Source organism: Passer domesticus, chromosome 5 (assembly GCF_036417665.1).
Source record: "Passer domesticus isolate bPasDom1 chromosome 5, bPasDom1.hap1, whole genome shotgun sequence".
In the NCBI taxonomy this organism is placed as follows: domain Eukaryota; kingdom Metazoa; phylum Chordata; class Aves; order Passeriformes; family Passeridae; genus Passer; species Passer domesticus.
In genome coordinates, this window is record NC_087478.1 from 32,302,125 (window position 1) to 32,317,819 (window position 15,695).

General features: G+C 41.1%; 1 protein-coding gene across 4 annotated transcripts in view; it reads left to right on the forward strand.

Moving 5' to 3' along the window:
* The window catches only part of HMGA2 (high mobility group AT-hook 2), a 110,008-nt gene extending 94,435 nt beyond the window's left edge, over positions 1-15,573 (forward strand). For all 4 annotated transcript variants that reach the window (XM_064419410.1, XM_064419407.1, XM_064419408.1 and 1 more), the window contains exon 6: positions 12,293-15,573. In XM_064419410.1, the coding sequence (XP_064275480.1) occupies positions 12,293-12,340 (48 nt within the window). In that variant the 3' untranslated portion in view covers positions 12,341-15,573. The remainder of the gene's footprint in view (positions 1-12,292) is intronic.
* The last annotated feature ends 122 nt before the right edge of the window (positions 15,574-15,695 follow it).

Here is a 15,695-nt window from a genome sequence, read left to right on the forward strand (position 1 = left end):
GTAAAAGGCTAGAAGATGCAGGGGTGAGTTGAAAGAGTTCCCTAAGCCAGCAACGCTCCTCTTCAACCTCTCCCTACCTCTTCCCTCCCCTCTCCTTGCTTGTGGAAGAAGCCTGAGGTGGTCAGGCAATGTCTGTGGGCAGGGTGGCTTTGTGTTTGACCCCATGGCTGTGGGCACAAATGGTGTTTAGGGAGGTGCTCCGTGCAGTTCAGAACTTGGCTCTGATTTGACACGAACTGAAGTCTCACTAATAATAATAGCCAGAAGAGAAGGGGTTGTGGTGTGTACTTGGGAAACACCGTTGAGGAGCATAGCTGAGCAGTGTTTAAAAAAGTGCCAGTCAGGAGTAAATTAAACAGTGCTACTTTGCATACACATGCTACATATTTTGGCTGAGATTTTCAAGAGTAGCAAGAGTCAGTGCTGCTAACGCTTGGGTATCTTACTTCATACAAGACACACAAGATTCTCAGCAGCACATGGCTACTCCTTGAAAATAAGGATTATTTTAAGATACTTAGTGTTTCATACTCAGAAAGCTGAAACTACCAGCATGATCACATTATAAAAATAATCAAAATGCTAATTAGCAAAGATGAGGAGCAGAAGGATGCAGAGGAGGAAAGTGCTCTTTGGTGAGAGATTGGTTTCTGAGCTTCTCATAAAGGGCTCTGCAAAGACTTTTTCAATGGTCCGCATTGTTGTTCCCCCTCCACATCCAGATGAAGCCACTGAAAGATGCTCTACTCCCTGACTTAAATATTACTACAGATATTTCAGAGTTGTATCCTTGCTCATTTGTTGCACTGAAAAACATGGGAAACAAACCTATGTAACCATTCTTGGAAATTGCTCTGTCTTTGCTGTTCTAATTCAGGACCATATAAATTCAGCTGCAAATTTTATTTTATAGATTAAGTATGCTGTGATGGATATGTAATAAGGTAAGCACAAACAGAATCAAAGTTAAGGTCAATGAAAATACAGTTTTATCTATCTATCAGATAGATAGTTACAGTCTTCACATGACAGCATTAATAAAGTTTGGCTAGAAAAAAGAGCAGTATACTCAGCCCTTATTAACATATTTAAACATGTTATGGAAGGAAGAAATAAGAAGACAGTTTTTTTTCTGGGTTTTCCCTGGCATCTGGGAAATTTTATGACGTCCACTTGTCATCCAAAATAATAGTCTTAGAATAGAAAAATAACAAGACTTTTTCAGCTACTCTGACTGTACTCTGTGAGCCACTTGTGGTATTTTGTGAATTTAGTTCCCTGAAGTCAGTTCTGCCATGCTACCCCAGGGTGACATCTGGCCTCCTTGGGCAGTCCCTCAGCTTGTGACATCTGTGCCAGACATTAAGGCTAGGGTAGACAGGCTGAGCCTATGAGTTTGCTTCCTCCCTTGCAGTTCAGAGAAGAAAACTCAGGTGAAGGATTCATAATCAGTGTGAAACAATAGTGATAGACATTTAAAAACCATTTTTCCTGGTGGAGCTTCTATTCTATATCATTCCCATAGGTGCGCTCACAGTCCTGTTCCTTAGTGCTGAGATAGAGTGAAGCAGCCCAGACAAAAGCACTGTCCATGACAGACAAGGTGCAGTTTGGGGGCACATTCAGAGTTCATGCTCATTGATTGCTCATTGGATATTGTAGGCATGGCAGTGGACAATAAGAAGATAGGAGTATCACAACCTCATGGTAGACCTTGCAGTGAGAATTATGGTCCTAGGCACGTCATGTTGAAGGCTACAGAAGTATGTAGGTAGTTTTCAGACATCAACACTTTGCCAAACAGTGCATGAAGGATCTAAATCTTTGCACAGACTGGTGTTTGTGAGCATCTTGAGTTCATCCATACCTAAATAAATAAATATTCTTTTCTCCCAGTGAGGAGGGAAAAAGCCCTTAAAAACCACTGCCTGACTGTTGGGCAGTGTAGTACTCAGATTATCATAGCAAACTGCCTCTCTTTTCATTAGTATCCCAATACAAGAAATTTTAAATTTTTTATGAAGTCTGCTCCAGCAGATGGTGAGCATCAGTATGATGAAGTTCTGCTGCTGATCCCACTGTAAAGCATTTCTGGAAATTCCAGAATGTCTTCAGAAAACGTTGGCTAAAATCTCTCTTTAGAAATGACTAATGATTATATTAGAGAGGGATATAATATTGCCAGTGTAGTTCTTGCTTTGCCTCTGCTCTGTCAATGTAGTCACATTATTCAGGGCCGATCTCTGATCTCAGGTTTGAAGAGTTATTTGCCACACAACAACCATGGGAAAAGAGAAGAAGAGAAATAAATGAATCACCCACATTCTGCTTGAATTCAGATCTCAGATTTCCCACATCCTGGTATTTAATTTCTCACAGAGTTACCAATGGTTGATCTCACGGCAGGATTAGTGGGAAGAAAAATGAGAGCTCCATTGAAACCAGACTTGAGTCTGGAAGGAAAGAACATGTGAGCTCTAGGACCCCGGAGATATCAGATTCAGGGTAGTGAATGGCTTCCACCCCCTCCCTGTCCCTGATTCTCAGGCTTATTTTGAAGCAAATTCTGGAAACTGAATTCAGAACAGCAAAGACACAGTTACAGTTAGTTAGGGGCTCACACATCACTTCAGTAGTCTCCTGAGAACTGTTATATAGTGAGGCATTAAATATAATTTATGTTATTATTTTTTTATGTTTAGAAAGGAGTATAGATTAACATTGAGGTATAAATTGCAGTAAGTCTGTCTCACTTGTAAAATAAACGTGTTTTGAACATACATTTCCATCAGGATACCTTCTCTGATTTGATTATATAATGTATATGTGTTCAATCAGAACAGAAATTCCCATAAAAGATTCTATAATCAAAAGGAAATCATCAGTATCTACTAAATTTGAGTCCCTCGGTCACTTTGAATCAGGTTATCTTACTTCAAGAAATAAAGAGCTTTGTCCTGCAGATCACTGCATAGATGGATCTAGAAAAGTTGGGTCATTGCTCTGCACTGAGGAGGACCAAACTTTCTCACACTTTCCACCAGATTCAGAGTGTGAGATATTCAAGAAGTTGAAAAAACCTTTAAATGCATCACTCTAAATCCTTTAGGAGTTGAACATATTAAGATGACAAGAAGAGTATGTCATTAAACCATAACTACCCTTTTTGGATTACCTGGTATTTGTAGATTTATTGGCAAGGTGGCTTAAATTAGGGATATATTTTTAGCCTGCAGCATTACATAATAAAATAGCAGCTGAATTCTTGCAGTAAAAAAGGGAAGGAATGGGGGAAGTTTATTAAAACCAACATGAACCTCTCTGATTTTGCTTTTTTGTCTGCACGAAGAGGTGCTCCATGGTTACACAATCAGTAAAGTTTGCAAGAGAAGCATTTCCATTGCCCCATTGTGCTCAGGAGCTGTCGCCTGCTTTTCACTGCAGACCTGCTGTTTAGTCTGAAACTGAAAATTAAACCCAGAACTTCAGCTCTCTAAGTTAAGTACTCTGCATTGCTGGAAGCACGCAGCCTTGCCAGTGTCTGTGTGGCAAAATCCATTATCAAAATCTTCAGACATTTTTTAAAGCATTTTACAAGTCTGTTAAGATTTATTGTTTTTGTTTTGATTTGGTTGGTGAGTTTTGGGGGTTTTTTTTGCTTTGTTTCTTGTTTTGGTACATTGTTGTAGTAGTAGTTGTTGTTGTTAAAAATCATTTCTGAACTATACTAGAAAGTCTCATGTGAACTGTGCTGAACCAGCTCAGGGAGCCTGGCTCACTATCTTTAAGAAATATGTTTCTCATTTTGGAGGACTTTTCTGAGAATGGCCAGGGCAAGGTAGAGCCCTGGATGTTAAACTCAATCCTTCAGAAACAAAAAAACAAGGGATGAGAAAAGCCAGGGGAGACCGCGGAGAGCAAGGATGGCGGAGCCCACGCACCCTGCGCTGCCGGGCAGCGTGGCAAGGCCCGCTCAGCCTCGGGGCTGGCGCTCGTAAAAGTGTCACCAGTGCACTTCCACTGTGAAAGGCGCTTTTATCTCCCCTTCCCACAGCCCCTTTCCAGCGGGAACGCGGGGTTGGGCCCGCCGGCTGCTGCTTGGCCTCCCCGCATGGCTGGACCCTAATGAGGTGTGTGCGGCTCTTGGCTGCAAGTTTTCAATCTCTTTCTTATTACTTCAAAGCTGCTGCTCCGAGGTTCAGACAAGTTTGATCACTTGGCAAAATCTCTCAGCTGGGATTCAAAAGGGAAGATGCTTTATTTTGTTATTTATCGCTGTAGATAGATAGCTCTTCCCAAACTACTCTTGCCAGCGGCTTCGTGGTCAGAGCCTCAATGTTATTTTAAGTGATAAAGGATTGAAGGTGAACAACTTTTGGCAGTTGCTTCCTGTCTGTAACAAGTGGTTGTTTTTAGGGGGAGAAAAAAAGAGAATAGAAATATAACAGGCCTTACTTTATTTTCCTCTTCAAGCTTTATATTTGGTGGCAGGGGGAGGGAGGAGCAAAAGGTAAATTATATGGGTTTGACCTCCATTTCAAAGCCTCTGTAGTGTTTCCCTACCCTATTCTGGGAGACCATTTCTGTAATCCTTCCTCTGCCACTCAGCATAAAATACGCAGAGAAACTGGTGCTGTTTCAAGTATCTCAAGGGCTCAAGGGGAAGGCAGATTCCCTCAGGTTTACCTGTGTGGGCTCCAGTATCCTTTTGGGCTTTTCTGTGTCCAGTGCCACAAGGAAGCAGAGCTAACACAGTCACCCACAGCATTTCAGTGAACTAGGCAAATCTAAGGATTTTTAAGGTTGGCATCCATCTTCTTTCATCTGATTATGGACACAAGTATTAGTGATTAGAGACTATTATTAGAGTCTTTGCTTGCCTTATACTCCAGTCTGGATTTTGGCTGTGAATGCAGAGCAGTTTACCATTCCTCCAGTTTACAGCATCCACAAGAGGTTTGTAAGAGCAGCTTCTCAAAGTTGGGGTCAGTCCAGCTCAGTTGTATATGTTTCTAACAGCACCGCTGTCTTCTTTTTCCTTAATATTTTATTTCCTTCCCACCAGAAATGTTTGTATATTGTAGGGTTGAAGCTCTCCAAGACAAAATACATCTCTGTCAGTGTTTCTTCAAGCACCATTTTCAATTTAGGTCTGTGCTCTGCAGACTTTAAATGGTGTTTCCTGTAAAATTCTTCTGACCAGTCCTGAGATTTTGCTGAAGATTTTCAGTCTCCTTTTAATCACATGGGGAACAGATTCTTTCAAAGTGTTTTGACCTGCTTAGGTCAAAAAGGCACTTGCTGTAGTCAGATGCCAAAACGCGTTTAAGAAATCTGGCCTGACGTAACTTAGACAGCTGAGTCTCAATTTCAAAAGGCTTCAGCCACACGGGCTTTGGCACTGAGTGACTTGCTGCCTTGCAGGAGCCTCATTGCTGAGTTAATTTCAGGGCTGCTTTAAAATCCATAGCAAACTTGGGCACCTAAAGCTGAGATTCATTCAAGATCATCTGTAAGAGAAATTGAGAGGCAACACCTAAGGCAGGTACATTTAGGTTTTAACTAAATGTCAGTCAGATTAATTCCTGTTTCTGGAAGTTCTCAGTGTGAGCCCTCCTGGATTTAAAACTCCTGTGTCAGATAAGCCCTTTCTCTCAAAGTAACCAGAGAGATTCATTATCACTCCATTATATCAAACAGTTCTCCTAGTTGGAGATAAGATAGGACATGGAGAAATGGTTTTTATTCCCCCTTAATCTAACAGGAAGAATAGACTTGAGTCTGTATTTTAAGTAAGCTGTTCTAACTTAAAGAGGAATGTCCTTTCCTGTCCTGTCCTGTCCTATGGGAATCCTCCTAAGCAATGTCTGGGTCCCCTCCACTTATCTGAACCTGTTGCTTAAGGACCAAAATTTGGCCAAGCCTGCCAAGATACTTCCTCCAACAGAGGAAGGGGATCTGTAGAAGTGGTCTCTGTGTGTGTAAGGATGGTTAACTCTCTCTGACCTCTACCAGCTGAGTCCCAGCACAGCCCCAGCAACTTCACTCAGCTGCCTCAGCTAGTTCACTTCCTCCAGCAGCTGGGGATGTGTATTATCCAGTAATCCCCATGAGCAGCCTTTTTGCTGGTCAAGCAGTGCTATTCCAGCCGTAAAAGGAGAGGACACACTTAATTTGCTTACTAACTATTCAGCTAAAAAACCACAAGCTGGTGACCTGCAGGAGAGCATCAGGTTTTGGCTTTATTTTCTCTACTCCCTTTCTTTCACAGAATAATTGATTGTATAAAAGTGGACTGACTTTAACAGAAGAAAGATGCATCTTCCATACACAAAAGTTTAGGGGGGAGCCTTCTTCCTAGAGGGTAGAAAACCCATCTTGAACACCTACTTCAAGTCTGAGAGCATGGGGATTTCAAAACAAGTCCATGTGTGAATTTCCAATCGTGCATGTACGAAATTTTATTAAAATTTAAAAGTCTTATTTTTGCTGTGTGTTATACATTGCCTTCCTGAGTGTGAAAACTTTGAGGACATCACTAAGTCAAATTGATCTTTAAGATGCCTTGTAGCCCTTAGACTGCTCCCAAGAGTATTAGGCAGCTCTGCACATTCCCATCAGCAAGCACTTGGGCACTGGGAAAGTTAGTCAGCAGCTCAGCAAGGCTGCTTGGTGTTATCTAAATATTGCTGTGCCATCACGCTGTGGCCAAATCTGTGGTCTTTGAAGGCCAACATCTTTACATAACAAAGTGGGCTATTAGAGGCTAAGTTGATAGGAACTTACACGTTTAAAGCAAGAATGTTGGTTTCCAGTCCCTACATCTCAACCCCAAACTGCCCCATCAGCCGCATCTCTGTATTTGTCTCTTTGTTGATATTTAATGTCATTAAAGTACTGAAAGTTGTACTTCCTTGGGGGGGAACCTGCCTGCTCACTGTTCCCAGGGCTGTCCCATGACTTAGTCAATGATTGCAGAAACAGTGGTAGGAGAAGGCAGGGGGTCTCAGAACTGCTGTGTAGGCAGTTTTTGTTAGGCTAAAGCTAAAGAATTTGTGCTCCTTCTAACATGCTAGCAGCTGCAGTGCACAGCAATTGCTTGCTTGTGGTCTGGTTGACTTATATGTGTTTAGATACAGAGTTTCTATACTGAAATAATTCCTTAAAATAATTTTTTAATCCAGCAGTTGGAAGGTAGCCTTTTCTGTATATGGGTCACCTTCTGCACTAATAAAGCCTTTCATTGTGATGTGTGAAGTATACCTGCAACAATTTGAGTTCTGAATCCAGCTTCTGGAGTTAAACTTTGCCTTGCTGCTGAGTGACACCTGTCACTGAGCTCGCTAGTGTGCTTTGCAGAGAGTGCAGAGCTCAAAGAAGCAGATCCCACCCTAAGCTTCACGCAGGGCAAACCTGCACTGAGTGTCTGTTAGTGCTGTAAGAATTTCTAAAGCAGTTTGGTGCTTTGGCTGTGGAGCAGTCGGGATGGCACCGTCTCAGCTGGGCAGTGTCAGGACCTCTGCTCTAGAAGCCATCTATTCCTATCCTTATATTTCAGGGACTCCTCTGAAAATATTAGCTTGCATGCCAGGGGATTTCAGACATGTTAACAGCAGACAATGGTCCACAGTTTGCAAGTTGCTCTTGTCAGCAGTTCTTTTTGACGTATCTATTCAAGCATACCCTCATGGGCTTAGAAAGCAGCCAGCAAAATCTGTGCCAATAGCTAATACTTCATTATAAAATAAAAGCTGTAGCAAATTCAGAAGCTCCATATGCAGCATATGCACTGTGATCCTGCAGTTCATGTCAAAGTGGGTTTTAGTTTTTTTAATCTGTAGGTCAGAAATTCATGAGCAGAAGGTGAAAAAAGTGAATTGCCAGTGAGTTTCATGGGGCCAAGACATTTAACCTTGAAGTTTTGCCCAGGATATTAGAACAGAACAAACATTTTTACAAAAATGCCACGGGTACCTTGCCTACGGGGGGGGAATGCTCCTCCCAACAATTGTTTAATCATCAAGGTTTTGTTTTTATCAGTTTGTGGGGGGTCCACCAAAAAAAGAATGCAGAGGACGTACAATGACCAAAGTATGTCTGTTCTTCAGTCCACTGGGATGCTACTGGCTGCTTGTAATTTCAGAAAAAAATGCCTGCACCAGCCAAATGGGGATCCCCAAATGGAAGTCTTGGGCAGCAGGCAGAGTTACATTTCACCTGCACAGGATGTTGTGGGAAAGAAGTCTCTTGGGATCGGGGGGTGACTTTGATCTGAAAAGACACTGACGTTGAAATACAATAGTTTGTGGCACATCTCCATTCTGGATGGTACCACCTATGAGGTTCAGCAATGAATCACAGTATTATACAGTCATTTGTGTTGGAAGGCAGCTCTGGAGATCATCCAGTCCAACCCCTCTTCCAAGGCAGGGTAACCTAGAGCAGGTGACACAGGAACCTGTCCAGATGGGGTTTGAAAGTCTCCAGAGAGGGAGACCCCATGACCTTCCTGGACAGCCTGTTCCAGTGCTCTGCCACCCTCCCTGTGATGAAGTTCTTTCTCATGTTGAGGTGAAACTTATTGTGGTTTAGTTTATGGCCATTTCTCTTAATCCTTTTGCTGGGCAGCACTGAAAAGAGTCTGGCACCAGTTTGTTTTTTTACAGTGCTGAGACTTCCAAAGCAGAGGTTCAACTTCATAGTTCTGGAGAGGGTTCATAGGTCCACACATCTTGACACAGTTGTTCTGTGCCCATTGGGATCTACACAGAGAAGGAGGGCATGATACAGGAGACCAGCACCTTTCTGGCTTATCTTACCAGATGAGATATCCAGTGCATCTAAAACAGCCTCAGATGCTGTCTTCAGCCAACCAGATCCACCAAGTTTGTCATATTTTAAAATTCTCTGTTGACTAGCCCAAATAAACACACTGGCTGCAGGCAGCACTTCTAACTGAAACCTGCTGTCGTGCCTCTTGTTCCTTTTTTGTTACCTTCACCAGCATTAAATCAGTGATACCAATCCCCTGCAGAGCAGCCCTTCTGAGGGCTTCTGCTTCTTGGCTGAGTGTATCCTGTGATGGTGTTGCTGAATTTATGCTCTGCATGGCTATCACACTTTGAGTGACTTGGATTTCTAATGTCTGCTCTAATGACCATGCTTTCCTTCTCTTCAAATTTATTTGAAGCACATCTGGACTTACAAAGTATTTAATTCCAGCCCCAGTTCCTCCTTCAACTTTTGACTCAGGGACTATGACACATGGCTGTGCCATCGACCTTGGCAGGTCTGTGAGGACTTGCAAGTGCCTGGAGGGTGCTTACTACTGGTAAGCCTCCTTCCCCTGAGTGTCCAGCGCCCTGACAGTGCCAGCACTTCAGTGAATCTCTGGCTGAAGTCACTCAGCAAAGAGCCAGTTTTCAACTTCCAAAGGTTACGCAATTTTCAAAATGCCTGCCCCACCCTCCATCTTTCAGAAAGTGTTTGTCAGGGGTGGTGGATGCTGTAGAGGCAGAGGTTGGGTTGAGGATCCCAGCTGCACAGCCTTCTGATATTGGCAACCAGTTTTTTACAAGTGAAAAAAATCCCTCTCTCTGTTCCTGCATTATACATCTGTATTTTGTCTTTCAGAACCTCTGCTCACTTCTTCCTTTGGGTCCCTCCCTGCATATATGTCTGATTTGTAGTATCCCTTTTGTTTGAATTGTAAGTGCTTCAGATCAGCTGTCATGTCTACATCAGTGTCTTGACAAGAAGCTTACGTGATAGGTTGGCTTAAAACCACTCATCTGCAACTGAGCTATCGTAGGCTTTTGCAAGGAATGAACAGTCTCATTCCTTTGAGAAGCTTTTCTTCATGAAAAAAAAATATTTCCCAACACTGATGTGATTTTGAAGTCTGTCAGTCTCAATTTTTTTAATAATTAGCTTATTATTTACATATTTGGGGGGGTTAGCTTGATTTGTAGTTTCTTGTCCTTTCCAGTACTACAGGTACACATATTTGCACATATGTGCAGGTGAGAGAAGCATCCTTCAACACATGTAAGTGTATGAAGGAAGATATTCTTAATTAATCTCTAAAGAGATTAATTTTCTTGGTCACTGCAGCAAGGGTTACTAGGAAAAAAAATACTGTGAGATTCATAGTAAAAATCACTATGGGTGACAACTTTTTAACTAAAAAGAGCTCTCTTGTGGCCACCCTGGTTGAGCTTTGAAGTATGTCCTTTCACATACTTTGCCTCTCCCCCATCCTTCTTACTTTGTGATCGGAAGTCTACCTTCATGGAAAAATGATTTCATCAAGTTTCAGTAGTCTCCTGACAAGCCAAGCATAAAACAAAGAGAGCTGCCACTCTGCACCCACACGTGTGCTGCCGTCTTCCAGGAAATGATAATCAGAGGCTGACCACAGTGCTGTAAGAAATTAAACGTGTGATCAGCATCAAATACCAAAACACGTCTACCTGTATTATGTTAAGAGCACAGAACCCACAGTAGTAATTTTTAACTGAAATACTTGGCTTGGAGGCAAAACTGGGGTTTGCTGTAATCATTCTGAGTTGTGAATTAGCAAGGCTCAAACCAACATATTTTGCTGTGTCTTTCCACATGCAGCCTAAGTTAGCCCTCCGGTAGGTGCCTGAAAATACCATTTTTCTTCTTGACTGAAATGTTGTAGCAGTCCTGTTCTGCACAGAAGATAGGCAGGAAAAATGCATTATGCATTAATGGGATTTGATGGAGTGTGAGCTCAGTTTCCCCAGTGACACCAGAGACAGTAAAATTTGCTTGATTATTTCATGAGTTGAGAATCATTTTTGTTGCAGTGCTGTGAATATAACCCAGCTACAAGTGGACAGTAGTTGTTGTGAGGAAAAAATTGCTCATCTGTACAATAGGCCAGTGTCATCTGGAATCTAAGAATTGAAAATTCAAGGTCAGAGGGCAGCTGACACTTGATTTTGCTCTCTCTGCTCTATCCATGGCTTTGATCATGCTACATCTTTCTTTGTGCCTGGTGCTCAAGAGAGTACCCCAGGGTCACGGCCGGTTTCCTTGTCAAGAGGTATAAACCTACCGGCCTAAATATCTGAGGCCCAAGCTTTAGCAGGGGTGGGGGCATAAAGGAAGAGCGGGGGAGCATTTCCTTCATGCTTTTCACTTTTCCCACATAACCCAAAGCAGACTAAACAGAACCAGTGTGAAATCGCATGGCTTGATGCTGCTATGGTTATATTTTTTAAGCTGTCATCCATTCATTTACAGTTATGTTTATTCCCTGGATTTACTGCTTTTTTTTTGGCCTTTTCTTGCAGGGAGGTGCAGGGGAAGGTCGAAACCTTTTGAAAGGGGATTGCAGTAAGCAGTGGCCTGTGATTAAAGCACTGTTTTTCCTTGATGCCGCTCCTCTGCAGCAGTGTCACACATGGTAGCATTTAGGAGCCCTTCACAGCTGAGGTGTTTCAAACACTAATGAATGGAAGTTTGGTCGTATAAGGCAGGCAAGCTTTAAGGCAAGCTTTGCTGAATGGTGTACTGTAGTGGCCTGGGAAAGGAAGAGAGTTATAAATTGTGTCAGTTAGCCACCCAGACAAAATGAAGCCATGTGGAAAATCAAATCTATTAAAGTATGAAGACTGTTATAAGCTGTTTTAAGCTGGTCATTCTTCAAAGGTCTCAGTTGGCTGAGGGGGTGAATTCCTCTTCTTCCTAGATCTTTTTCACGTGCTGTCTTAGGCGATGATGTTCAGTGTGTGATAAAAAACAGCTTTTCATTGACAGCCCCTTTTACTAGAAATGTTAGTTGCCCCCAGTTCACCACCCATGTCCTGAAAGGTACTGAACATTTGTTTAAAAAGCAGAATAAGAACATCACGTTTGGTCAGGCTTGCTGAAGGCAAACATGAAGCAGTACTAGGGCCAAAGAGGAGGAAAAAGCTTCCCAAAGTAACTGCTTATGATTGGATGTGTGCTCAAAATGCTTTCCATTTTCTTGCTGCCCATGTCTGCTGGCCATAAGAGGCCCGTGACAAAGCATGACACAGAATGCTTTTTCTTGACATCTCTTGGAGTAGAAGAAAAACCTGGCAAGGCAAGGTGGGGGATCAGAGAGCAGGGGACCTTCCCTTCCTCCCCAAGGTGACTTCTTGAGACATCACAGGAACAGTAAAAGGCATTTTATTAGCTCAAGAGGTAATTGTCAGCTGTGTGAGGTTCAGCTGAACTGGCAGCCTAAGATGCATGGGTCACCACGGTAATTATCATTCCTATTTGTGTTTTCTAGGAAGAGACTGAAGAAACATCCTCACAAGAATCTGCAGAAGAAGACTAGGAGATCACACCATGCAATTTCTACCTCATCAGCAGTTGGGTCTTTTGAAGGGAGAAGACACTGCCTTGACCACTTACTTTCTATTGCCATGGTCTTTCCACTTTTGCCTGGGGAAAAAAAAAAATCACATAACCTTAAAAAGGATTTGACTAATCATCTTCTTTGTAATCCCTTCACAGTCCCAGGTCTAGTGAAAAACTGCTGTAACACAAAGGGGACACAGATTAACGATGCAACTTTTAATTACTGTTTTCTTTTTTCCTAACCTACTAATAGTTTGTTTGAGCTGCTAAGTAAGGGTGACTGGGTCAAGAAGAGCTCCAAATCAGGTTTATGTCATTCACTGCACTGCGTATAAACAAGAAACTTGTAAGATAGTCATTATAATGGGCATTGAAATAGGAAAGGCTGGGTGTGTAACACTTACGCCTTGCAACACTTCCAGCAACCCACTCCCTACTTAGTGAACTCCCTGTTTTAGAACACCAAAGATAGGGGATAGATACTATTCTTTTTCTTTTGTAACCTTCTTGTAGACTTGTACTTGATTTTTTTTTTTTTTAAGACTTACTATTATTTTGGGGGGAAAAATGAAAGCTGATCTTTCATTTCATTCAGCTGGTAATCAGAAGAAAGAAATCAGTATGGAAAGGTACTTTCATTTTGCAAAAGGGAAGAAAGACAAAGATACGTTGTATAGTTATAGATACAAACATATCAGCACAAGCAGTAGGAAACCAAATGAACAGTCCTTACCATCTGGTTAATAGGAAGCCAAGGAGTTGGCTTTCTTAGAGCCAGGAGTTTTCTATGGAAACAAAAATGACTGACACCACTGTTATGCCATTAATGAGTAAGTCTTTATTGATAAAAGTCTTTTAAAACATACAGAAAGGTACCTAGAAATTAATCATACATTTATCTGAACAAAAATAATCCAGATTTTTGCTTAGTTTCTACTAATTCCACTTGCCCTGTACCAGTATTTTGAAAGAATTGAATCTTTCCTCATTACTCATCAGTCACAATGTAAAATGAACACCATGTACCTCAGCTAAGCTCGTGCGTTACGTTAAGCAATGTATTCTGACATAGGATGGTTCACTGAGCACCTCTGTGCCAGTGGCATTTCTCCATCTTTTCATTCAAAGCAGCACTTTTAGCACCAGATGCAATATTACCCCACTATTCAATACTACCTCTGATTTTTGCAAGTAACTCAACAGACTGATAAATACATGCTGCTATACACATTCAATGCAGAAAATTTTTACTGGGTAGATAATCATGAGTATCTGCATTTTCCCCTTATTTCTATTTCAACCTTTTTTGCAGTTAAGGAAGCAATGTCTTTTTTGTGTTTCAGCATGACTATGTGTTTTTCTTTCACTTGGTTTGTTTGATTTTTTTTCTTTTTTTTGTGTGTGGGTTTTTGGTTTATGGTTTTGTTTCGTTTTATTTTATGTACTTACTCTATTCTCTGCTAGACTTCCGTGTAATGTACTGTTAACTTGAATATATTTTTGTATTGAATTGCTGATAGGTTTGTGAGGATAATTTTCTGCAAGAACACTACATGACAGAAAAAAATTTAGCTGTAAAGTTTAAATATTACTGTCCAAGTTCGTACCTCAAATGAATTGTTTAAAGAAATGGACTAATTGATTGACAAAGACCTACCTCCAGACTTTAAATGGAATGAACTTGTTACTTTCAGTTTTAAGAGTTTGAAACAGTTTTAAGACGTTTGAAACAGTTAGGACTGCAACTAATCCCTAATTCAAAATTATTTTTGTAAAATAACTTGTGGAAAGTGAACACATTTAAAATTACTTTCGTATTAAAAATAAAAAAATGAACAAAAAAACCTTCAAAGAAACTTGAAGCTTTGTAGGTGGGAAGCAACAAGCTCAGCTTTTGCATAATGCAATCACAAATATGTGTTTTTTAAAAAAATTAGTAGATTGTAAGAAAATACTTGACAAGTATTTTCGTGTATTTTACACAAATGTGATTTTGTAATATGTTTCAGCCAGATTTATTTTAAATGCTTCTTATGTAGAGGATTTTTATTCTCCCATCTCTCACTTTTGTTGTTCTTTCTCTCTCTCTCTCCCCCACCTCCAATTTCATTTTCTCTCTTTCTGTTTTATTTCCCTTCTTCCTCTCTTTCCTAGTCAGTACTTTGTACCATTGTGTTAATAACTGGGCCAGGGGTAGTTTCTCAGGAAGGCGTCTGTTGGTGTGGCTTTAGCAGGAGCCAAGTGTAGTTAAGGATAACGACTCTAGCATGGAGCCAAGTGCAGGATAACGTTAAGGATAACAACATACTGGCTTCTTCCAAGAGGCAGTGTCCAGAAGTACGGACCTCCGCGAAAGGCTGTGCAGGGTTCAGTGGTGGGAATTGCTGGGAAAGAGCTGATTGGAATATTACGACTAGACATGAAAATATCAGGTGAAAGAGAAATAATCCTAGCTATAAGTAGCTCTAACAGGCCAAATCCAGTGTCACTTGAAGGCAGTAATGGGAATTTTGCTGACTTCAAAGGGCATCAAATCAAGCCTTAGCAAGTCCCTTTTGGGGTCTGAGGGGTTTTGTTGCATTTTTTAAAGCCACGGTATTCAGTGGATGACACAGAAATAATTGCTCTGTGTGTCACTCTTCAACCTCTGAGAGACTTACCACTCTGATGAACTGAATCTTACATTTTCTATATATTGTAGTACAATCAAAACACATTACTACCTCTTAGGGCCTACTATACCTCATTTTTTCAGACGGAAAAATTGCATGTGGCCATTGAGTCAGTGAGAACATCATAAAATTTTTTTATATATATAGTTTATTTTTGTGGGAGATAAATTTTATACGACTGTTCTTTGCTGTCATTGGTCACTGCTAACTATGACTGGACATGTAACTCTTCTACCATTTCTGCAAGAGAGGTGTGTTTGCAGGAAAAAAAAATTGCTTCAAGATGTTGAACTACAGTTTACTTTTCCTTTTGAGTGTCTTCTAACTTTTTGCTTTGTTCTTCATGTAGAGTTGCTGTCTATGATTGTACTTCAAATTGCTTGCTTGTTGAAAATGTTCCTTTAATGGTTTATCACAGTCTGTTCAGCACAATAAACATAATAGCCTCTGTGATCCCCATGTTGCTTGATTCCTAGACTTTGTCACAGTTCCATAAAATGGGTAATAAAGTTTGGTCACGATGACCAAATTTGTAAAATCCTTGCATTCAAGTAGTCTTTTTTTTTTGTCCCGGGACCACAGGCATGTGCCTGAGAAGTTAATTTGCTGTTAGGGGTCCCAGGGGTGGGCACTTAGCAGAGCTACACATCTTAGGAGGCT